This window comes from Phodopus roborovskii, unplaced genomic scaffold (assembly GCF_943737965.1).
Source record: "Phodopus roborovskii unplaced genomic scaffold, PHOROB, whole genome shotgun sequence".
Taxonomy (NCBI): Eukaryota; Metazoa; Chordata; class Mammalia; order Rodentia; family Cricetidae; genus Phodopus; species Phodopus roborovskii.
In genome coordinates this window covers 23,320,655-23,345,330 of record NW_026126558.1, presented here as the reverse complement: position 1 = coordinate 23,345,330, position 24,676 = coordinate 23,320,655, and the positions used below count along the sequence as shown (strand labels likewise).

Here is a 24,676-nt window from a genome sequence, read left to right as displayed (position 1 = left end):
ACTTAACTAAATAACCTTGCTGGGCGTGGTGGCACACGGCAGTAATCTGTGTATTCAGGAAACTGACGCAGTGGGTTCAAAATGCCTAGGCAAACTTGAGCTACCACGGAACCGGGAGGAGGAACGGAGAAGAGAGTAGTGTAGTAGTGCTTTGACTGTGAACAAGACCCTGTGTTTAATCCCCAACACTTAAAAATCCTATCCTTCCACAACCTCTCCTAACCCACCCATTCTCTGCCCCAGGCCAACTAGTGTAAGTCACGGTCTGGCTTCCGGAAGACCCATTGCTCTTTCCATTATGAAAATAAGCACTAAACCCGCAAAAGCGTAAAAAAGTTTATTGGAGCATCAGGGCTGGTGGAGCAAATATTGCTGACTGAGTCTTGAGCAAGGGAGGCCGATCCCGCCGGCCTTGAGGCCCCTAAAGTGCACTCAGTGCAGCGAAGGTGGGTGTTGCATAGAGTCGGGCTGGCCTTTCCTGCCTCTGGTCCGCACTAAGACAGGCCAACTTCACCACCACCACCAGGTGTCCCGGGCTCGCCGCTGCTCGGGCTCACAAAAACTGCTGGAGAACGTGCCTGTATCAACAGCCCAGACTCTTGGCCCCTGGTTCCTGGGGCACCCAGCGCAGCACTGCCCAGGCGTGTCTGGGCCACTGGAATCTCTTCCATGGACTCGGCTGATGCTGAGTAGTAGGCGCTAGCAGAGCAAGCCGCATGCACCGGGCTGGCACTGATGGAATCCGATGAAGAGCTGGAATGGCGGCCAGGGGTCCCAGTCCCTGAACAGTGAGGGGAACTTTGGTTGAGACAAGCGCTGCAGCTACGGCCTTTAAACCTTTCCCTCCCTCGAACTAACCCAATAGGACCCAAGCAGAGAGGGGTGCTCACCCTGCAACCTGGGCAGCGGGGGCTCCCGGCCCAAGACCCCAGACCTGGGCAATTTATACACACGCCGCTTCCTCTTTTTCTGCAAAGACAGGAGTGAGAGCCACTTCCCTAGACCCCACTTTGCCAAAAGCAGCAGTGGTACTCCTCAAAGTAGAGGCTTCTTTTCCATCTCCCTCTTCTTGGGCAGAGGTCCAAACCCAGTCCCTCCTACCTGGGGTTGGATCCGTGGAGGCAGAGCCAGTGTGTCTGAGGAGGAGGGCAGTGGTGGTTCCACTTGGCCTTGGGTGGCAAGAAACTGGGAAGGACTGAGGTAAAAGCCAGAAAGCAAGCTCTAGATGCTGCCCCCCGGAGTCCCTCCCTGTTAGAGGTTCCCTTCCTAGCAAGACAGAGAGACACTGATCCATCCAAGACTTTGCTGAGCTGGACCCAGACCCATGTTTTACCCCTGACCTACCTACCTCTCTCCCACCTCCCATGGAGATAGCCAGATGGTACTTACTTGACATTTAATCCTGCTGGCTGGCCAGAGGGCTCTGGACGCACATGGCTGAAGGTCCTCATGTAAAATTCCATCTCCTCGGGAGAGACGGGGTCAGGAAGGCTGGGAGGCCATGTCTGGATCCACAGCCTCCTAAGCCCTGGGCAACCTTGTCACTGGCCTCTCTAGCTTGGTGGCCTCATGTCCTAAGGGGTCTAAGGCTGTCTTCCTGATTCTCAGATGAGCTGGAAAAGCCCTTTTGCAGGGCAAGGCTTCAAACACTCATTTCTAGACCTTACCTCATCACAGGGACTCACTTCATCTGGTCAAACTCTGACCATTCTACTCAAGGAATGCTGCAGGCCCTTATGTCCAGTGTGCCCAGACTGGGGAAGCATAGCCAAGGGGCTCTTAGGGACAAGAAACTCAATCCCCTCACCTGCTCCTGGCTCCTCTTAGGGCTCCAGTGTCCAGGAGCCCGCAAAGCTGTTCACAAACCAGCAGTCTGTGTGATCCAGACTGTGAACACCAACGGGGGCACACTGGCAGCATGCAAAGTGTACCCCTCACTCTTGAGAGCCAACTGTAAGTTTGGCTGCTGGGAAGGAGGATACGGGTGCAATCATTGTTGTCCCTATTCCCCAAAGGGAAAGGTGCAGGTGAAGAGACAGCACCACAGCCCTGGGCCGTGGTCCTTACAAAGATAACTTGATGGCAGTGAAGTAACCAACCCTAAAAGGGCTGGGAGTGATGAGGCCAGCACCACTGCATGCCAGATGCTCCAGCTTTGCTAGAGAGAAGTACAGGTGAAGAAATAAAACCCCGGGAAAAGCCAGCTCAGGAAGGGCGTGGGGCAGAGGGCAAAGGGCGGGGCACATGAGCTGGAGGGAGCACACAGACAGCTGTCGCCTGCTAGGCAGTCGTTTCCATGGTGACAGAGGCGTCCTGACTAAGGCAGAGGCGACAGTGTAACAGAAAGCCGTCTCTAAAACAAGCCTATGTTTTGGGGGCAACGGCTCAAGAGAGGGGCCCCTCCCAAATTCCTACTGGGTGGGGGTGGGGAGGCTGCCTGCTGGGTCCCTGAGAGTTTTAGGGACTAGGATAAAGCCCAGCCAAACACTGGCTGACTGCACAGGTGTAAAGACTCAGGCCACAGATAACCCATGCTCAAACTCTGCCCAAGATGACCCTTAGGGAGGATTTGGGATACCTGCCCAAGCAGAGCAGCACAGGGGTCAGAAGCTAGTCCCAGGTACTGCAACCTGAAGGCCATTTCCCCCCACACCTTTCCCTCCTTTAGTAGGAACTCAGCACCCAGCAGAGGGGGACAAAGCTAGTCTCCAAACTAGCAGAGAAGTCAGGCCCTAAGCAGCTAAAACAAAGTCTGAAGATATCACCAGGAGGTGCCCACTCAGACTTCCCTCCTCTCCTCAGAACTGATCCTCAGAAACCTTCAAACATTTGCACATTCCTGAGCAGTACTTTAGAACCTCTCAACCATAGCTTTCTCTGTTCTGTGAGAGGACCAGCACCCAGCTCCTATGGGGTAGGCTTCCTGTCAAGTTAGCTGTAGACAAACAGAACTGAATTAAACATCTTTGCTGTTACCACAGCTGAGCCCAAAGGGTACAGGACCCTGAAATTTGGGCATCCCAGAGCAAGTCTTGCCTACTTCCTCTCCTGATACTATAGGATGGCTGTCACTATTTGTATGCAGCTCAGAGCCCAAGGCAGATGTGTGATAGTGTGCCAGGATTCTCTACCAGTTGCTAATACTCCTCAACCTGCCCCATAGGCAGGGTTCAAGTCCTAGAGATGAGAAAAGGGGAGGCAGGGTCCTTTTCCAACCCGCCCACCAGCCTGTGTTTGTATCCAGTTGCCATGAGGATTTAGGATCCAGGGCTCAGCCTTCCCAGCAAAGCACTCCTGGGCCCCCTGCCTTTACAATCCCTAGGGGCTTTGAGGACTGGACCACCTCCATCCCCAGCTGCTGACCTCAGGAAGCCAGGGGGCATGGGAATGGGGATAGGCTGGTCAGCAGCTGGGCTAGCCAGGCCAGAGCCTAGGTTGCAGGGTTCTTGCTTTGTTCCCAGACCAGACTTCTGTTTAACCTTTCTGAACCTCAATGGGCTATTAACAGTTGCCCCTGTTCTAAAACTAAAATAGGATAAGATGTAAGAAGTCAAGTTTACAGATGGTAACTGAGGATTACAACCTAACTACCCAGTTGATAACTGGTGGTTGGCTTTCTCTACTACATGCCTGGTGCCTGGACAGAAAGGTACATGGGACTACAGAAACTGCATAGCTTTTGGCTATGTTGATGCCCACTGGCCCAGCACAGGCTGGGTCCTGCTTCCCCAGGGCCTACTCCAGCTGCTATTCCAGGCTTGCTTCTCTTGTATGGTCTCAACAGTTCTGGATGCACAGCCCCACTCCCCCACCACACACACACACACATACACACACACACACACACACACACACACACACACACACACTCACACAGTCTCTGGGCCACCTCTATACCTTAATGGGCCGCATCTTGCGGGGGCATGACTCAAGTTCCTTGTGGATCTCCTTTGCTTCTTGAGCTGGGCGGTGCTGTACGATGTACTCGTAGGTGGTAAGCTTGTGCCACACTGGTGGGTGTGGGAAGAGAGGGGTCAATAGTGTAGAGGTGACCCTGAAACTTAGAAGGGAGGGCACCCAGCAACAGGTTCAAATCCCTACCCACATATATACTAAGCAGTGGGGCAAAACCAGGCCTACCACAAGGAACCAACACTGGTAAGGTCCATCACTTCAAAGCTCTACAGCCCCAAAAGGCACCTCCCTGCGGTGGAGACTCCATCCCTGTCAATGCCAGCTTTGAGGAGGCACTCACTTAAGTACATGTGGAAGCAGAGCAGGTGGCCAAGCAGGGCTGTAGAGAGCAGGCCCAGAAGGATGAGTAGGGCAGCCAGGGCCAGGATGGCAGGAGCCTGGGTCTCCACAGGGGCAGCAGGCAAGAACACAAACCACACATCTGTGTGATTCTTCAAGACTGCAAGGCATAGGCAGTCTGTGCTTAGCCAGGGGTCAGAGGTGCATTGACTAAAACATGTCTGTGTCTAGAGCCCACACTAACCTTCAAAGTGTTGGTTGGTACGAAGCTGCATGGGGTTGACAAAGAACTCCACGAAGACATAAGTGGCTACCAGCACCAGGAGCAGAACACCCAACAAAGCAGATGCCACACTGTGTAAAAAGAGTCTGGCCCAGCCACAGGCAGCTGTCAGCACTCAGGAACCCAGCTTAGTAAGGGCCAGAAGCTCAGAAGCCAGGCTCCTGACCCTAAAGTCCCAACTCCTCAGAAGTCAAAGTTACAGAGCCTGAAGATGGACAACCACTTATCAGGCTACCCATCTTCGTCAGGACCAATAGGATGGAAGACTTCAAACCACCCTCATCCATCCCAAATATCACTTTCTCGACAAGCGTGCATCCCTACCCACAACTATGCACTGTGTTACAAGCAGTCTTCAATAGAGTCCCCAGACAGATGACATCAGTCCCCAGACCCCAGCTCTCACCGATAGTTCCTCTCGCCCACGCAGTTGTTGAGCCACTTGCAATGATGGTCGAAGCCGCATACACATTTGTTACAGGCACTGCAGTGTTTGGATCGCGCACTCCTGAGGAGGGTTGGGGAAGGCACCTCTCGGTCGGCCAGCCCATCCCACCTTGGCAGGTGTAGCCACCTGAGTCGGGCCTGGTTTCTAATTACCCGCTAGCACCTCCGCCCCTCCCAGTCGCTGCAATGAGGAGCACACGCGCCCTCTGGTGGGAACACAGGGTGGGACCCCTGGAGAAGGTTCTGAGAACCACGGTAGAAGGAAGAGGGGTGCTTTGTGGGGTCCTACTCTTGAACTACATACCTACGTAAAGTTCACATGAGAAGGAAAGGAGGCGTCCTTTCCAAGCAAAGACCTCTGTGCCAGACCACACACAAGATGCAGGTGTGGGACCTGAGGCAAAATGCATAGCTGCCCAACTGGTGCATTAATTGCATTTCTAACAGCTCTATTTGGGGGTCACTTTCCTTTCCATCCTACAGGAACTTTTCTGGCACTCTTCCAGAAGGCCTGTGTGGGCTAACTGTAAAGGAGCCAAAAGGAGGGGTGTTCACTGTCTTCTATGGGCATTAAGGAAACTCAGGGGCAAGGGGTGTGAGAGAGAGGGCCACAATAGAATATAAGTCGGGTCTCTCCCAGGACCCACAGAAGACCCAAAAGAGTATGGGAGAGTAGCACAATCTTCCTCCATCACTTGTGGGAAGCAACTGCCAGAGCCACTCAGAACATTTGCTAACTGCTGCTTAAGGAATGACAACAGGCCTTCTAGTTCCTGTAGACAGACCCCTAACAGGCTACTTTAGGCCTGCCCATTCTAAGTGTGGAGATGGCCTTGAGCTACACACTATCCCTCAACCCATACCTGAGTCTGGAGATTTTGAAACTCCAGTAATGTAGGGAAGAGGTACTGGGATTTGCCAAAGGAGAATGGGTGTTCTACGTCTGTCTCCTCTCAATAGCAGTAGGACACGGAGCAAGTCACTTGGCCTCTCTGGCCCCTCATGGGTAACTGAGTAAATGTGCTGGGGGTAGGGGATGGAGGTACACAGCTAATGTGACCTTGACTCTGCTGCTCAGTAGCCTTGTGATGTCAGGATAACTCCCAGCTTTCTGGGCAGTAGGTTCTGGCTCTTTTGTTAAAGAACACAGTACTTAGCCCAGAACACTTAAGGCTTAACCCCCTCCTGTCCCTATCTGGGTGCTTTTAAGAGAATAAAGATGTCACTGGCAGCCACTTAGAAATTACTGTGGTGCTGCCAAATGCCTCCTGTTTTTGCTATAGGAAATGCTATCCCTCACCCTTTATTCTAATCACTCTCAGGTCACTCTGCCAAGGCTCTGTGCCTTTTTTGATTGTTTGAATCTGTGTCTTACTATGCAGCCCTGGATACCCTCAAGCTCTCTGAACTCCTCCTTCCTCAGCCTCCCAATGGTTGGGATTACAGTATGCACCATCATGCCCAGCTCTGCCAAGACTCTTTTTGTTTTGTTTTTGAAATAGGGTCTTACTGTAGAACCCTGGCTGGCCTGGAACTCACTATGTAGATCAGGCTGGCCTGAACTCACGGAGATCTGTCTGCCTCTTGCCTTCTGAGTGCTGGAATTAAAGGTATGTGCCATCACACCCACCCTCCACCATAACACTTGACTATAAAAAAGGACAGTGTTCAGAGGCATAAGTATAACTGGGAAGCCTGGCATGACCCTCTTTACCCTGAATATAACTGGTGATCCTCCAGGCACATTCATGGCCCACACATTCACTCACACTCATGCACTCACACATCCACGTCGCACAGGTTGCAGTGCAGGTCTTCAATGACATGTGCATGTTGGCTGCGGTTGAAGACAGGCAGGGGCCCAGAATAGCTCTTGTCCCGCACATTGGCATCTGCTGGATCGATGGAAACAGCGGTCAGGTGCACCACAAGGTGGCCAGCAAAGATGGCACCCATGCACTAGCCCAGCAGGTTAAAGACTCAGTCCGTACTGTGCAAACTAGGAGCCCCACCCACTTACTTGGACAGAGGACTTCCCCTGTCCATGCAGATTTCCTTTGTACAGAGACTCTGCCTGTGCTATGTTCTCCTGCCTGTCACCAGATATCTCTATCAGACCCCTAAGCCCTAGACTGATTAGGGACATAAGATATTAGAGTCCAAAGGCCAGTACTACTTACTACTACCGGGGGTCTAGCCACAGGGCCTAGGCCTTACCATTTCAGGCCTGGTACAAGCCAGTTTCTGGTCTCAGATTTCAGAAGGTAAAAGGTTTCAGAAGGTCCAGAGATCTAAGCTAAAACCTGAGCTTGTTTTCCTTGCTTTCACAGGAAGCAACTTCCGAGACGGAAGCAGCTACCCCTTTCAATAGTTAGGGCCAGATGGAGAACCACTTGCAGACAGAACTAATCTACTCGCTGTTTCCCCCTCAAGTCCAGGTACTTGGCGAGTGTCTGGGATAGCCTCACCTGTTCAGGGATAGCCAGGGCAGTGTAGCTAACTCCTGGAACTAAAATGAAGATTTCCCAGGACTTAGCTGAGCCAAATACAGGAAATGAGTATGCTGCTGACTGGCTGCAAAGTCTATACACAAGCTCACCAACAGTTCCATCCAGGCAGATATTTCTTTTCTTCTCTCTACCCACTCACCCATGAGCACTCTTTGTCCTACTAGCCAGGCAGGTACCATCCCTCCATCCCTCCAGATCTAACCACTATTTATCCTTTACCCACCAGCACTTGGGAGGCATAGACAGGCAGATCTCTGTGAGCTTGAGGCCAGCCTGGTCTACAGAGTGAGTTCCAGCACAGCCAGGGTTACACAGAGAAACACTGTCACAAAAAAAATTATAATATATATATATATATATATATATATATATATATATATATATGCCTCCATGTGAGATATCTCAATGTTTAAATGTTAAAAGAAATGATTTTCAAAACGTAGAAAACCTGTGCATATTTGGTGTTCATCATCCTACAATTTTACACAATTAGCTAACTAGACTGGCCCACTGGGCTGCCAGCTCTTGACCTCTGACTCAGCTGGTTGGTGAGGCAAGGGCTTCTGGGAAGAGATCCCTGTTGTCAAAACAGGGAAGATAAAATGAAACTGAACAGACAGGCAGACTTCACATGCAGAAAGCCATGAGGCCTAAAGAGAAGCCCGAGCCTCATTTTTAAAATATTTTTTAAAAGATTATTTATTTATTAAGTATGCAGTGTTTCTGCCTGCATTTATGCCTGCCTGCCAGAAGAAGACACAGATGGCTGTGAGCTACCATGTCATTACTGGGAATTGAACCAAGGTCCTCTGGAAGAGCAGCCAGTGCTCTTAACCTCTGAACCATCTCTCTAGCCCCCAAGCTTCATTTCTTTCTCTCTCTCTCTTTTCTTTTTCAAAACAGGGTATCTCTGTAGTTTTGGAGGCTGTCATGGAATTCGCTCTGTAGACCAGGTTGGCCTTGATCTCACAGAGATCCACCTGCCTCTACCTCCTGAGCACTGGGATCAAAGGTGTGTGCCATCACTGCCCTGCCAAGCTTCATTTCTTAAAGCAGGAAGAAGATGCTAGATTTTGAGCTGGTGAAATATTAACTCTGTGTGTGTGTGTGTGTGTGTGTGTGTGTGTGTAAGAGTATTCTGGCTTCAGGATAAAGATGGCCAGGAGAAAGGGGAAAGGGGAGAAAGGGAAGGGGGATGGAGAGAGAGAAAAAGAGACAAGGACAGTGGATGTATGTGTGAGAGAGTTCAAAGAGTGCTCTAGCTACAGCTGCAGGGAGCCAGGAATAGGAATGCACAGGGGAGACTTGCCTGGAAATTAAACAGCCATCTAGGTTAGAGAGGCAGGGAGCAGTGGGAAGGAGCAGTAGGAAACTGGGGAAAGAGGTAAACTCCACAGTCCTGATGAATGAGCAGCTATCAGCAGTGGAAGAAAGAAAGGGGAGCCAAGTATGTCAAAGAGGCTGGGAGAAGGGGGCTGCAAGCAGGCATGTGCTGCTAGGTGTATGCCAGGCTGCTAGAGATGATGGCATTTTTCTGCTCCCAGCCTGCCATATGAACCCCTTCCCAACATTTACATGGAGGGTAACCACTGTGTTCAACCTACCAATGTCCCCTACCCCGGGCCACTAAGCACTTACACCCACCCTTACACCACTGAAGCTCAGGCCCATTCTGGGCCCACAGTGGGGACTTGGTACCTACTTCATTCCTCAGAGGTCCCGAGAGCTTGATTTAATAGAAGGAAACTTTGATGACACCACACAACCTTAGTCAGGCTGCTAGACTAGGTGACTCTGGGAGCTTCCATGTGGCTCAAAGAAGATAAAGAGAAAATATGAAGTAGATAAACCCTCAAATCATTCCAATTTCTCATCCTGAGTTGCCCTTCTGGCCTCACTGGGTTCCAGCTGTGTGACCTCAGAAAGTCACTATCCTCTTTCTTCATATGGCTTCTAAAGAGAAATGTCCATTATGTTCAAGTATTTAAACACTTGGTCACCAACTGGTGGCGCTGTTGGGGAGGTTATAGAACCTTTATGAGGTGCAGCCTTGCTGGAGAACTGTATCACTGGGGTCAAGATTTGAGGGTTCATAGCCTTGTTCTACTTCCTGCTCACTCTCTCTGCTTCCTGTGTGCTGTTCAGATGCAATCAGCTAGGTTCCTGCTCATGCCTCATGCCTACCTACTGCCATGCCTTTCCCATCATTATGAACATTACCTAACCCTCTGGAACTATAGCTAAATTCTTCTACCACTTGCTTTTGTTCATGGTATTTCATCACAGCAAAAGAAACATAACTAATATAGTTTATTAGTGGGGAGAATACCTTCCTTACAGGATTATCATAAGGACCAAAGGAGAACATCCCTGTCAAGTGTGTGGCATACAGAAGTGTTCAATAAATGCTACTTCTGTTTACTGTTACTTCTCTGATCTGCCTCACTCCAAGCGAGGTGCATGCAGGATACCTGGGTAATGCTGAATCAGGGATAGAGCTATTTCAGACAGGAGAATGACCCAGGAAGTACTCCACCTAATCACATGAAGGCCCGTGCCATTTTAAGGAAAGTAGTTTCCTGTTCATTAAACCAGCTGATGATCTGGCATTGGGCTCCTGTGAACCAGGAAGCCCCCAATTACTCTGCTGTCTGAGGATGACAATCTTCTCTAGAAACCCTCTACTCAACTGCCTTTGACATTCACTAGCCCAGAGCTCTGGGGTCTCCCAAGAAATCACACTTACATTAATAGTTAAAGCCCTTCATGTTACATACTTCCTAATAAGCCCTCCTTCTCAACCCAGTCCTTGGAACCAGAGAGCTTGAGAAGCTATTCTGATCAGCACAGTTGTGCTGACACATCCCTCCAGCGTATCCTCTTCAGGAGGCTAAGGCCAGTGGATAGTAACAGGAACTCTCTGAATAGGGGCATACAGAGGTCCACCGTGCCCTATACACAGCCATGTAGCCATGTCTTCTGTCCTTGGGGATTGTGACCAGGGCTAGGACAGCCAGACCATAAGGCTCAACCAAGTTAGTGTTTGTCACTGTTTTCTAGGAGCTCACAGGGCATTTCTGTGCCACCTTTTGGCATAAGCACCCTCATCCTAAAATCAATAAGCATGCAAATATTCCTAGGCATAGCAAAATAATGTCTATAAATAAAACCACATTTAAAATGTACGAAGAAACTTACTATGTGGGAAAACTGTACCATGACAAATTCCTTCTCAAGTGGAATAATTGCTCCCTAACTTGCTGTTTCAAATGAGGATTGAACTCAGGACCTTGCACGTGCTGGGCAAATACTCTATCAGCTGAGCTATATACCCAGCCCCAGCCCCTGATTTACCCTTTCTTTAGCTCAGGAATCAGTCTGAAGAAGCTTTAGGAGTCTTTGTCAGATCTTCTCTGGTATTTCTGTGCTCTGAGGAAATTTGGGGTTGTCGACTCACTTTTATCAGAGGAAGGGTCAAGTGAGAAGTCCAAGCCTGGCAGAAAATCAACCGAGTCAACCCTGCTCTACACCACCATGTGCTCCCTAAGACCCTGAGCCCAGCTTCAGGCCTCTGCCTTCTTCTATCTATCCCTCTCCCCACTTTTCTGGTCCCATATAGTTCAAGGATACAGCATAGCCAGCAGGCACCCAGGGGTGAGGCAGGAGGGGAACAAGGACCCCAAAGCCAATCACCGCGAAGAAGAGGTAGAGCAGCCAGGCCACAATCTGGAGCGGGTGAGGGGGCCAGCTCCATCCATTCCGGCGAGACCGCTGGCCCTGCAGCTCTGGGGAAGGTCCACTGTGCTGGGAAGGCGCTGTCCACACACTCTTCTCAGGGGCTGTCTTGTTGGAGGGTTTGTGGCAGATGTTCATCTCCAGAGGGAGAAGAGTAGAGCGTATTAAGCCCAAAAAGGCCCAGTGGGAGTGCAGGGCCCTGGCTGCAGCCAGGATTTAGCAGGAGGGTAGGGACCAGCAGGGGCTGTACATGCCACAGGGGAGCCTGGGGTCCTTCCTAGCCTAACAGTCACATGCAGATGGGGGCAGGGTGGTAATAAAGAACAGGCTCTGACCCCAGCCTGGCCAGGACAAGGGAGGAGGGTCCAGAGTTACTCAGGACACAGTGTGGCTGCCCATTACTCAAAGGGCTCTGTCTCCACAGCCATAAGAGTGAAACTCAATAAGACATGTTCTCATCTGGTAACAATATCAGGCTGGGGCCAGAGCGATGAGAACACATGCTGATTCTGTTAGGATTAGTCACCTCCGTCCAGAGATCCAAATCAAGTGTCAGAGAGGGGGCCCCCCTTATCCTTTCTGCTGAGGGAAACAGGCAGTGGGGGTGTTCAGAAAGTAGATCTGGCCTCGGCTGCTGCTTACAGACACATAATCCCTTTAGGACCAGGGACCAACAACTTCTGCCCTGTGCTAGAGGGGCTTGCTATGGTTTCTTGGCTGAGGATGAGCCCGTACACAAGAGAGGGGAGGGCTCTTCTTTGACTCCTTCTAGCAGAATAAATGGTCATGTTTCTCCCAGTTAATCTGGGTATTTATGTATAGATTTACCAGAAGGGTAAAGGTCACTGAGAGAGCTCCAAGAGAGACCAAGCCTTGGCCAGAGCCAGACCACCAGATGGCAGCAACCCCCTACCCTGGCCTGCCTTGCTACAGCCTAGTTGCTGGCCAAGGCAGTAGGGGCAATAGGATCAGCTTGTCCTTACAGAAGAAATTAGCCCTAGCCACCGGTATCTTCTGGGCTGACAAACCAAGCAAACAGTGTCACACCTGGGGAAACAGGCCAGTTTTGGGTTCTTGGTGGGAAGGCCAGGAGCTACCAACAAAACCCAGGCAACTAGATATTCTTTTCAGGAGCCCATATGGTTTGCATCTGCAATGTCCCTCACAGTGACTCCTAGCTAGGGGTGCTGTTTTGAGGGAGCTTCTGAAAACTCTGGGAGGTAGGACCTAATGAAGGGAAATGGGTCACTGGGGATGGTTTAGGGATGCTATCCCTGCCTACCTCCTACCTTACTCTACTGCCTGGTCTGCTATGATGTAAACAACTTCCACCTCCACGAAAAGAGCTACTCCACCATGATGGGTTGGAACCCTCTGAAACAATGAGAAATAAGTCTTTGCTTCCTTGGGTAGTTTCTGTAAGGTACTATCATTGCAGCTATGCAAAAGTAGATAATAAACTAAACAAACAAAACAAAAAACAAACAAACAAAAAGAATCTCAGCATTTCTACCTGGAGTAACTGACTCACAGACTACAAAATGCAACTGGATCATCCCTGCCCACTAGAAGTATCCCCTGATACAGAAAGATTTCCACTGGGTCCCAAGCAGAGTCAGGGGCCCTTGTGCTCAGTCCTTATTGGGACTATGACTGCAGTTTAGAGTACTCTGCCATCCCTATGTCTACCACTTTGCTACACTACACTACACCTCAAAGACAGTGAACATGCTATAATTCATTCACCTCTGTCTCCATGCCTCCCCATGCCTCCTCCCCCAAAGATCAGTAGATATACCTTGTATATCAGATGCTCAGTGAATGTTCGATGACTTGAAAACATCTGAAATAAAAGCAAATGTGTACAAGATAAATGATGTATAGTCCTGGCTGACCAAGGCTGAACTGACTCAGGTAACACCATCTTGTTCTGACTCCTTTTGTGGTTGCTTAGACAATTCTCAGCCCTCTACCCTTGGCAAACACACTCGGGGGTTCCATGACCCTGACCCTGGTACAGATGTGTTAACCAAAATAACTCATATTTATACAAACTTAAACTAAAATAACCGAAGATATAAGTCAAATTAATTGTTGTGTCTGAAGACTGTGTTCTGCCTAAGCAAGTGTTGCAAGGTTACTCTGACCCTCATCTAACAGTGAAGTAATTGTGGTTTTTGTGGGTTTTACCTTTGAAATCACTGTGCCCTGAGCTTCAGCACCAAGAGACTGAAGCACGAACCCACTCTTGGTTCCTGGTCAAAATGAAGGCTCTTATACTCTTAATTGGCTTAATCATCATAGTTATGGGTACCTTTCTCTAAGTGAACTATGACAAGGCTGGGTGGCCCACTCCACTCTACCCTCAGTCCTCCTATCTCACCCTTCCACGTGGCTTTGACATGACTCAGTGACCCGTCCTCTACCCCTACTTCCTCTACACTGGCTGTCATCCTGACTACTGGACATTCACTCAAAGCCACACTTTCCCTCAGCCTTCCTAAGCCCAGGCCTGGCACCTCGTGAAGCCATCTCTGGATGGTCTCATCTCAAAGCTAAATGGAGTGACCAGAGTTTTCTTCAGACTGAGGTCAAATCCCCTGATCACCTGCCCCACCTTTGATAAAAAGTACACAGGATGGGAGACCCCTGGCTTTGGAAGAAACGGGTCTAGGTTTTCTTTTGGCTTTGTATTTATTAGCTGAGAGGACTGGATTTCCTTTCCTGAAAAGTAGGGGTGTCGATGTCCCCTACATAGGGTGATACTGTAGGCAAATCCTACTAGTAAATGCTCACTACATAGTAATGTAATTACCTCAAATATCAAATAGCTCTCTGGTTTGTCTCCTATCCATAGGCTGCAGTACGGTGTCTGATCATACAAGGTCTATGTCCAAAATGAGAGGACTGGTTGAGGTTGCCACAGGAACAAGAAAAAAGACACTACAACACAGACTTGTAGGCTACAGGTGTAGCTCAGTGATAAAGGACTTGTCTAGCATATGTGAGGCCTCAGATTTAGTCCCCAGACACATACAAGTGCACACACACACACTCACGCAATGTATGTGCACATTTTACATGATGGGCAACTCAGAAAAGTACAGTGATTGTAATTCACCCTATGATAAAAATTATAGGCAAACCAGCTGTGCAGTGGTAGCACACACCTTTAGTCCCAGTACTCAGGAAAAAGAGGCAGGCTTATCTCTATAAGTTTGAGACCAGCTTGTTCTACAAGAGCTAGTTCCAGAACAGCCTCTAAAGCCACAGAGAAACCCTGTCTCAAAAAACAAAACAGAAAATTATAGGAAACTATTTAGTTGCCCTCAGAAATAAATCTGGGGCTTTTTATTGCTGTTGTGATGTTTTGTTTGGTTTTTTGTTTGATTTGGTTTATTTTTTTAAGAAAGGGTTTCTCTGTGTAACAGCCCTGGCTGTCCTGAAAGACATTTTGTAGACAAGGTTAGCCTCAAACTCACAGGGATCCACCTGCCTCTGCCTCTTGAGTGCTGGGATTAAAAGTGAGCACCACCACTTCCTGGCCAGAAATTTGTTTCTTTCTTTGTTTGTTTGTTTTTTGAGACAGGGATTCTCTGTATTGCTTTGTAGCCTCACTCTGTAGACCAGACTGGTCTCAAATTCACTGAGATCCACCTGCCTCTGCTCCCGAAGTGCTGGTACTAAAGGCACAAGCCACCATCACCCGGCGAAATCTGTATTTTTTAATTCCCAACACTATTACTGAGAATTTAGCAGGTTTATCCATAATTATTATAAATCTGATCTGCCAACATTTGTTGACCAGAACATTTTGACATGCATTAATGCTTTATATCTTTTTTGTTTGCTTGAGACAGAGTTTCTCTGTGACTTTGGAGCCTGTCCTGGAACTCCCTCTATAGACCAAACTGGCCTCAAACTCACAGAGATCTGCCTGTCTCTGCCTCCCGAGTGCTGGGATTAAAGGCATGTGCCATCACTGCCTGGCAATCTTTTATATCTTTGTATAGTAAACATCCATATACATGCCAGGTATGGAGCACTCAGGAGACAGAAGCAGACGAACTCTGTGAGTTCAAGGCCAGCCTGGTCTATCTAATGAGTTCCAGAATAGCCAGGGATATACAGTGAGACCCTATCTCAAAAAAAAAAAAGAAAAAAGAAAAGAAAAGAAAAAGAAAAAGAAAAAAGAAAAAAGAAAAAAAAGAAAAAGAAAAAAGAAGAATAAAATTCACACACACAATGGGGAAATAGCCAATATCTGATTTCTCATCCTATTTTTTTTCATTCACAATTATTCCTTTACTTTATTTTTTCTAAGACAAGGTCTCGCTATATAGTTACAGCTGTCCTGAAATTTGCTATGTAGATTAGGCTGGCTTTGAACTCACAGAGATTCACCTACCTCTGCTTCTCAAATTCTGGTATTTAAATTTGTACCCAGTATGTCTGTCCAAAATCATATACTTTGATACATTTTGATCCTTTAAGAGAAAAAAAATCTAACATTCAGAATTATCAATAATATGAAATGAGAAACAATTGTTCTGAGGCAAGCTCTTACTTACTATGCAGCCATTGCTGGTCTTGACTGCCTGCCTCTTCCTCCTGAGTACTGGGATTATAGGCATATGCCACCACGCCCAGCTGCAAATAAAAAATTGAGAATGAAATACTCTACATCATAGTAGATTCCTCTCTGTGTGTATGTACCATATTGTATATATCTGAGTGCACATGTGAGGGGGGTATGCATGGATATGAGTGTGAAGGCCAAAGGATAACCTTAGTGTAATTGCTTAGGTGCCATCCACCCTTATTTCCTTATTTGCTTATTTATTTACATCATGTGTATGTACATATGCATGAGTACAGGTTCCCAGAGTCCAGAAGAGGTCACCAGATCCCTGGAACTAGAGTTACAGACAGTTAGGAGCCATCTGATGTGGAAGCAAAGCACCCAAGTCCTCTCCAAGAGAAACAAGTGCTCCTGACCACTGAACCATCTCTCCTGCCAGTCTACTCCTTCAAAAGGAAGGCAACTAGAGCAATATGAACCACTATGTAGATGCTGGCAACTGAACCTGGACCCTCTGGAAGCACAGCCAGCGAGTCAGATCCAATTCCAGGGGAGGGATCTGACCCTTTCTTCTGGCCTCCACAGGCACTAGGCATGCACATGGTACATAGACATTCATGTAAGCAAAAATACCCATACACAGAAAAAAATAATTTTTAAAACATTTATTTTTACATTTATGGGCATTTTGCCTATATCTATATCCATGGAGGCCAAAAGAGGACATGGGATTGTATGGAATGAAGTTACAGATGGTACAGATGGAAATTGAACTCAGGTCCTTTGGAAGCGTAGTCAGTACTCTTAACCACTGAGCCATCTCTCTAGCCAGTCTGCTTTTCTTTTTTTCTTTTTTCTTTTTTTCTCTTTTGAGACAGGATCTCGAACTGGCCTGGAGTTCAATAACTATATGAGGCTGGCAAGCCACGCCCTCCCCAGTGCTGTGATTATGAAGATAAGCCACCATGTCTGGCTTTTCCCATGGGTTCTAGGGATCCAACTCAAGCCTCATGCTCACAAGGGCACTTTATCAACTCCAGTCCTATAGTAGATTCTTAAGCATGTTCTCCACGTATGTGGATTCTAAAATAATTGTTAACTATTTGGCATGGATAGCATACAGCCTGTGTCTTCAAAACCCCCACTAGATAAGCCTCCCTTAGATAACCCTTCCTCGTCTCCAAAGCACCAATAGCTGCACTCTGGCAGCACAAATCTGTTTTTGAAGTCTTTCTTCTTTTAAACATACGTGTGTGTGTCAGAGGACAACTTGAAGGAGTATGTTCTCTCCTTCCATAATGTTTGTCTTGGAGTTTGAACTCAGGCTGTCAGTCTTGGCAGCAAGTGCCTTTACCCACTGAGAAATTTTTCTGACCTATTTTAAAGTGTTTAAATATCTCTCATAACAGATGCTAGGAGGGGAATTTAGAAAAAAATCAGTGAATAATTGAGTGATAGTATCTAACTTCACAAACTACTACAGTAGAAGACCTATAACAAAGAGGTTTCTTTACCCCTCCCCCCAAGTAGAGGGTGCATTTTCCAAAAGGCTTTTGTAGCCAAAGTTTCCTGGGTGCTTTACCTCCAATGGCTTTTGAGTTGCAAGCAGTCTGCTTTGCTCAAGCCATGGCATAAACCATATATGCTTCTCCTTCAGTTGGATACTGGAGAGCTAGGCATTGGAGAATAGCTACAGCTGACTGTGAACACAGTTCTGAAGTTGCTTTCTTAAGTGGATGGTCCCAAGAAACAAACACACTGCCATTAAAAAAAGAAAACAAAAAAAAAAAAAAAAAAAAAAAACAGAGTCTCATTGCAGCCGTGACAACCCTAAAACTCATTATGTAGCCCAGGTTAGCTCAAACCCTTGGCAATCCTCCTGCCTCATGCCCTTGAAAGCTGAGGTTGCAAGTGTGAGCCAATATGTGCAGCTCAAGTATTTTGACATACAGTTCTCTATCTCTATTTTTCCTTTTAATTTAGTTAAAGAGACTAGATAATTTGATTAATGGATTTTATTAATCCATTAATATGTATCTCAACTTGCTGTGTAGACCAGGATAGCCTTTAGATGTCAAGACTATGCCACCACACTGTCTTGGATTGACATTCTGATCTTGTCATTATGCCTATGGCCACTACCAAAAATAGGGAATTACCAGCCACATGTCTCTGTTTTTTCCTTTGGAAACTGCCTCAAGGTACAGGCTGTCCAGTCATGGTGATAGAGAAAGGGCAAGTCAGGGTCCAAATTTAAATCAAAGGTGACAAAGGAAAAAAATGACAAAATTTTCTTTGGAACATCCCCAGGTTAGCAAATCTTTGTCCCTGGTTTGTGGAAATAACCAAAGGTCATCAGATCAAGCCCCATGAATACAGCTGAGGCAGATCTTTGTAGACTGTACATGGGTTCTCCAGAAACACCACCATCAGGGCAAATAGTCTGCAGTACTGGGGACTGAACCCAGGGCCTTGCAAATGTTACAGAAGCACCCTCTCCCTGGGCTATATTCCATAAGCAAACAAGCACTTTGAATGGGATATATGAATTTAACCCCAAAGCCTAGTCTTGCCTTTGTCAACCGCACAACTGAAAAGCCATGTACTTTGAAGGAGTTTGTTTCTCAAGAGAGAAACAGAGCATGTGGTTGATATGTTCCTAGTACTTGACAGAGGCCACAGGCACCTCAGAGACCTGAGGGAGGAGAAATCACCATTCCAAGATGGAGGCTTGCTGCAAACAGTCTTGGGGGTAGCTTTGACTCCAGATTAAGATACTGTTGGTCCAGAGAAGTGCCACTTGCTTAGGACTTCAGATTCAAGGATGAACTTCTTTGAGCAGCAGCACTCCTCAGGAGCAGACACAAAGGACAGCCAGGAGGATGCTGGCTGCCCCCAAACCCTGAGAGAGCTAACTCTGAACTTGATGATTTTCTATCATTGAATTGAAGGCCACAAATTCTTTTTGGCCCAAAATAATTTCATTACAAGGGCTGGGAGGTCGGACCAAATCCAAAATGAGGCCCACAGATGAGACCAAGTATTGTCATCAGGCTTGGGGACTTTCTCTGGCTGTCCCTTCCCTCTCAACAGCCCTCTGGGAGTCCAAAATGAAAGATATGTGGCTCTGCTCCCCCAAAACATGACCAGATGGTGTACTCAGCCCTTGGCCAGGCAACACTTACTGGGGCCCAGGCCTGTGTGCACTGAAGGTATAAACACAGAGGAGACTAGGTACCTGCCCTTCCGACTTTCCTTTCTGAGTGAGGTCCAGAGAGATACAGAGCAAGCAACATCAAGGCAGTGAGTACTTGAGTGTTTTGGGCAGTGCTTTGCAAGGGCAAGCTACTCAGATGGAATATGCCAGAGAGCAGTGAGAGATAGATACTCAGTGACTGAGATCCCTTAGGTCTAAGTGAGATGCTCTGGCACTGCTCAAGAAGCCACAGGGAGTCAAAGAAATTTTAAAGCAGCTTTGATTTCTAGTCTCAGTAGAGAAGAAATCATAAACAAGACCAGAAAGGACATGGGATGGGGAACCACCAGGAGGCTGTCCCAGGAGGGCAGTGTCTCCATAACCCTGTACCTTAGAAGGAGCTGCCCAGGACTGTTACACAGAAAAACCCTGTCTTGAAAAACCAAAAAGAAAACAAACAAACTCTTTGTGAGTTCGAGACCAGCCTGGTAGTTCCAGGACAGCCTCTAAAACCACAGAGAAACCCTGTCTCAAAAAAAAAAAAAAAAAAAAAAAAAAAAAAAAAAAAGAAAAAGAAAAAGAAAACAAATAAACATAAGAACAAAACATACAGATGCTGGCAAGTATGGAAGAAAGGGTGGGCAAGGAGATGCACAGACTGTTAGAGACACAAGTATCTGCTATCTAAGTCATGGACTTGCTTTCCATCTGCAGAAGACTGAAGGGGTTATACAGGTCCTTCCTTTGTCCCTACAAGGTGAAAGCCACTGCCAGTCCTATTTAATATTCATTTGCTAAAATCTTTAACATTTTCAAAATAAAATTAGGCTACCTCATGTGTTTAAATTCAGTGAAGAAAATCTTAGTTGGGAAATGGTGACAATGACTCCAATCCCAGAACTCCAAAGGCAGAAGCAAGGTGAATCTCTGAGTTTGAGGCCAATCTTGCACATAATTACAAGCCAACCAATTTTAGATAGCAACACCCTGTCTCAAAACAGCCAAGAAAAGAAAGAAAATCTTAACATTTTGTGTTCTCATAATGAATGGTATAATAGCTATGTGACTGATTTACTCCCTGCCTGCCACTGCTCCAATTTAAATAAATAAATAAATAAATAAATAAATAAATAAATAAATAAATAAATTTAGGTAGCCAGGAGGCTAAGGCAGGAAGATAGATCACTTGGCCAAGAGGTTCAAAGCAAGATGCTGAAATCCTAACTCAAATAACAACTATATTAATAGTACTGATAAATTCCAAATGTTCTGAAATTCATGCAGATATAGCTAAAGCAATGAGACTGGAGTACAAAGTCCTGCCCCTGGAGAACCTGTGGGCAGCCCTGGATTTCTAAAAGATGCCTCAGGACTTCAGAATCAACTCAGTAAGTAAAGAGGGATATCAGAGGAGACCACGAAACTGGGAAGGGAAGTTGCTTGGGTCAGATAAAAAAGTAACACAGCCAGGTAGCATGGTGTATATCTTTAATTCCAGCACTGGACAGAACTCTGTGAGTTCAAGGCCAGCCTGGTCTATAAAGTGAGTTCCAGGACAGCCAGGGCTATGTAGTGAGACACTGTCTCAAAACAACAACAACAAAGCTGAAATGGAGGCTTAGAGAGCTCAGAGATATAATCTATGAGTGAAAGAGGAGGTTGGAAAGAGGAGCCAGGGCTGCCTGGACACAGAGCCTTCTTCTGGCTCTTACACTGCTGTTAACAGTTCAAGAGAGCTGGGGGCAAATCTCATAAATCCCACTTGTTTGGGTGTCTTCTTTACTCATGTTTCAAGTTAGCCAGAAGGTGATTTGGTAATATTTGAGAACACATTTAACTTGTGGTCCAGACATTCCACTTCTGTATTTATCTTACACTCTCCTAACACACAAAAGCTCACTGCATTGTTCCTTGCAATAAGAAAGAACAAAAACAAATGTAAGCATGCTATGGTATGTGCATACAAGGGAATGCTATGCAGCATCAAAAGCAAGGGAAGACATTATCCTTAAGATAAAGGTACATGAACACACAAGATACACAACGTAGAGTGAGCTATCAAAAACCAGGGCTGAGTGCTGGAGAGATGGCTCAACAGCACAGCATTTGCTGCTCTTACTGAGGACCAACATTCTCACCCTAGTATCCTCTAGTATATGGTGGCTCTAGTATCCTCTAGTATATGGTGGCTCAAAACCACCTATAACCCCAGTTCCAGGAAACCTAACATCCTCTTCTGATCTCTATAGGCACCAGGAATGCTTATGGTAAACAGACATACATGCAGATAAAACACCCTCAATCATAAAATTAAAATAAGTCTTAAAAAAAAATAAAAGAGCAGCCATTGCTCTTCCAGACTATATTTCCATTCCTAGAACCCAAACTAGAAGGTTCACAGCCACCTGTAGCTCCAGCCCCAAGCAATCAAATGCCCTCCATATATGTGACAGACAGACACATACACAAATGCACATATATATACATATATGTATGTGTGTGTGTGTGTGTGTGTGTGTGTTTTGTTTTGTTTTTAAAGATCATCACCATTTGGGAGGTTAAGGCTGGAGAACTGCAATCGAGGCCAGCCTGGGTTACATTGAAAGACTGTCAAAACAAACAGAAACCACTCAGAAGGAACATGCAGACAGATATCTGTGTTTCTATAGGCACAGATTACTCTAGGAATCCAAATGAGGGGCAATTTCCATGAAGATCTAGTACTATGGGCTGGGGGTGAGACAGATTTGTTTCTACTGTGTGGTGATATTATTCAATTTTTTACAATCATGGGCATTTACTATTTAAAAAAAAAAAGTAGCTGGTCATGGTGGTGCACATCTTAATCCCAGCACTTAGAGGTAGACAGATCTCTCTGTTGAGTCCCACCCAGGGCAGCCTGGTCTACACATTAAGTTCTAAGACAATCAGAGTTAAAAGGTGAGACCCTATCTTAAAAGAGAGAGAGAGATAAGGAAGTAGGATAACTCTGTGGAAAGGCCTGAATTTAATCCCCAGCAACAGCAAAACACACAACACACACATCAAATGATAACAGTTGAAAGGGTGTCACCTCTAGCCCTCCTTGTTCCACAGTGCTAGAGGTGAACCAAATGAACTTGTGTGCGCTATAGGTTTATACCAGGCCAGAAAAACCAGGGATTCCTGCCCAACAACCCTTTGACAAGACTGCTGTTCCAGTGCTTTCTTACCCTTGAAGACAATTCTGAGCCACTGGATGGTGAAGAAGGGCCACAGAACTTTCCAGCAGTGTTAGGGTCTTAGCAAACCTGGAAACAGACATCAAACAGTCTAACAGTGCTGCTGGGCAACACACTGGTCTAGGTCTTGGCCAATAGCCAGTCAGTGCCCTGTGGTCCCAGAAAGGCAGAGGTACACCCCACCCCACGGGAAAGGTGTAGTTCCTAAGCAGCTCTCCTTTATCTTAGAGGCTCTACTGTTTCCCTGTAAGATTCCTCTGAGTAATTCTAATCATTTTTCAGCCTTTGCCAAGGATCTGCTTCTAAAATAATTTTCACTGAGATCTAACATGCCTCAATTTAAACCACATAAAGGGGAGCTGGAGAGAAAATGCTTCGCTGAGCACATTGGTTTACAGTGCAGAACCATTTATAAAAGACATCTAGGGGCAAATACAGTGTTTATTAAAACTTCCCACAGGTGCCAGAAAAATCTGCGGTCTTAAACATTCTGAGAAGCGGCTATAGTTCAACTAAGGAATGCATATCACATCATTTCCAGAAAATAAGCTAGAACGTAAAACTGTTCTCAAAGGCCTCTCTGGCCTTTGGTCTCAAATAATGTGGCTGGGCCTTTATTTTCTCTCTCACATACAGTATGCCAAAGGCGGTTGCTATGGCAAGAAAAACTTGGAATCATTCCTGAGTTGACATGGTGTGCGAACATTTCTGTATCATTCTCCTCTTGCAGCTGCCACCACAGACTCAGGGATACAAGTTCAGAAGAAGGCATAAGTAACAGAGAGCAACAGGGAACAGAAACAAGACCAAGGAAAGGAGGCAAGGGTTGTCGATTTTTTAAGCAGGAAATCACTTAGAGATTGTAGGAGCCAGCCTTGCGGAACACCCACCTCGAAAGTCATTAAGAACAAAGTTGTGACAAAACAAAGTAAGAAAAACAGTAGGGAAAAATCAGACTAATTAAACACCACTGTTGCTTTTATTGTGTCTCAGGGTGATTATCTGTATGCATCTGGTTTCCCACAACAAAACTTCAATTCCATAAAAAGAGCGACCACCCTCATCTAACCTAGCTCTCCCTTGGTATAGAAAGTGAAGCCACTTCTTAGGATCTTTGCTGCCCTAACCAACATTGCTCCCTTACCGTGTTTCCATGATGATAACAGCCATCATTGCCATTTAGAAGCACTAATTCTAGGCCAGGGCTGCTTGAAGTGCTTTCATGGAATTCACTTAATTCAACGCTCTAAAGCAAACAGTTCCCACAGATGTCTCTAATACTTGGTCTCTCATGTGAAGCCCCTTCGCTTTGTCTCAAACACACAACTGCATTCCCTGCGCACAGACGTGGACTCGGAGAAACTTCTGGGTTCTAGGAGGCTCAGCTACACTAGCAGAACTAGAGTAATCTTCAGCTGATTCTGCTCAGCAGCCAGAATATAAAGCCCTTTTCAAAACGTGAAACTCATCAAGCTCTGGTGATTCCCTTCACCTTCTGGGATAAGAGTTGAATCCCCTAGCCGGGCTGTGGTGATGCACGCCTTTAGTCCCAGCACTCGGGAGACAGAGGCAGGTGCAACTGTGTGAGTTCAAGGCCAGCCTGGTCTATAGAGTGAATTCCAGGGCAGGCTCCAAACCACAGAGAAACCCTGTCATAAAAAACAAAACAAATAAACAAAAGACTTGAAACCCCTCACGACGAACCTTAGGGCCTCTCCTCAAGTTTTCTGTTCCGCAGTAGTCCTCTGTTACCTGAACTTCTGTGTTTGCTTTTCCCTCTTTCAGAAATACCCTTCCCCTACTCAATTCTGGCCCGTTCCAGCCTCAACGTCTTAACTTAAAAGTCACCTTTAGGGACCACCAGCGCACTTAACACGACCTGAACGTATTCTAGTCATGCGTCTGGTGTCTGCCCCCCCCCCAACCCCTCCTCAATTCTCTGTGGGTTTGGAGACTGAAAGCGTCTGTTGTAAGGCCCGATGCCTGGCACACTGCCTGGCACTCGGTGAGCGCTTGGTGCGGACCTATAACCCTGATCAGTGCTAAAAGTCCCGCGCTCCACTGGGTCGGTGAAACCCAGCAGGCCGAGACGGGCCCAGAGTCCGGCCGGGCACCGGCGCAGCGCGACCCGGTGGCTCCGCCAGGCCGGAGGTGAGAAACGCCGCTGGCTCCTCACCTGCGCCAGATGCGGCCTGCCAAGGTCAGCCAGCGGCTGGGCCCCGTCCTGCCCGTCCACCCTCCCCAGGGCGGCCGTACTTCAGACCGTCCGAGCAGAGGCAGTCCCCCGGACCCGGAGGAGACGAGTCCCGGAGCGTGGCTCCATCCCGGACCGAGGCTGGGCCTCCAAGTCCTTCCGCCTTAGTTCAGACCGGCTGGCTGTACAGCCGTGCCAGGCCAAGGCAGGCTGGGCCTCACCCGGCGCGGGGCCCGTTCCCCTGGCAACAGCGC

The 24,676-nt window shown here is 47.2% G+C and overlaps 1 protein-coding gene across 1 annotated transcript; it reads right to left on the bottom strand.

Moving 5' to 3' along the window:
* Nucleotides 1-316: 316 nt before the first annotated feature.
* On the bottom strand, nt 317-24,676 carry Zdhhc1 (zinc finger DHHC-type containing 1). Its single transcript, XM_051201828.1, is given in 14 exon segments — nt 317-523; nt 525-781; nt 891-969; nt 1,102-1,195; nt 1,390-1,466; nt 3,898-4,010; nt 4,256-4,414; nt 4,499-4,623; nt 4,944-5,045; nt 6,768-6,943; nt 11,125-11,367; nt 13,028-13,072; nt 15,801-15,873; nt 24,406-24,676. Coding segments are annotated over 13 exon segments (1,635 nt in total). The 5' UTR covers nt 15,864-15,873; nt 24,406-24,676; the 3' UTR covers nt 317-421.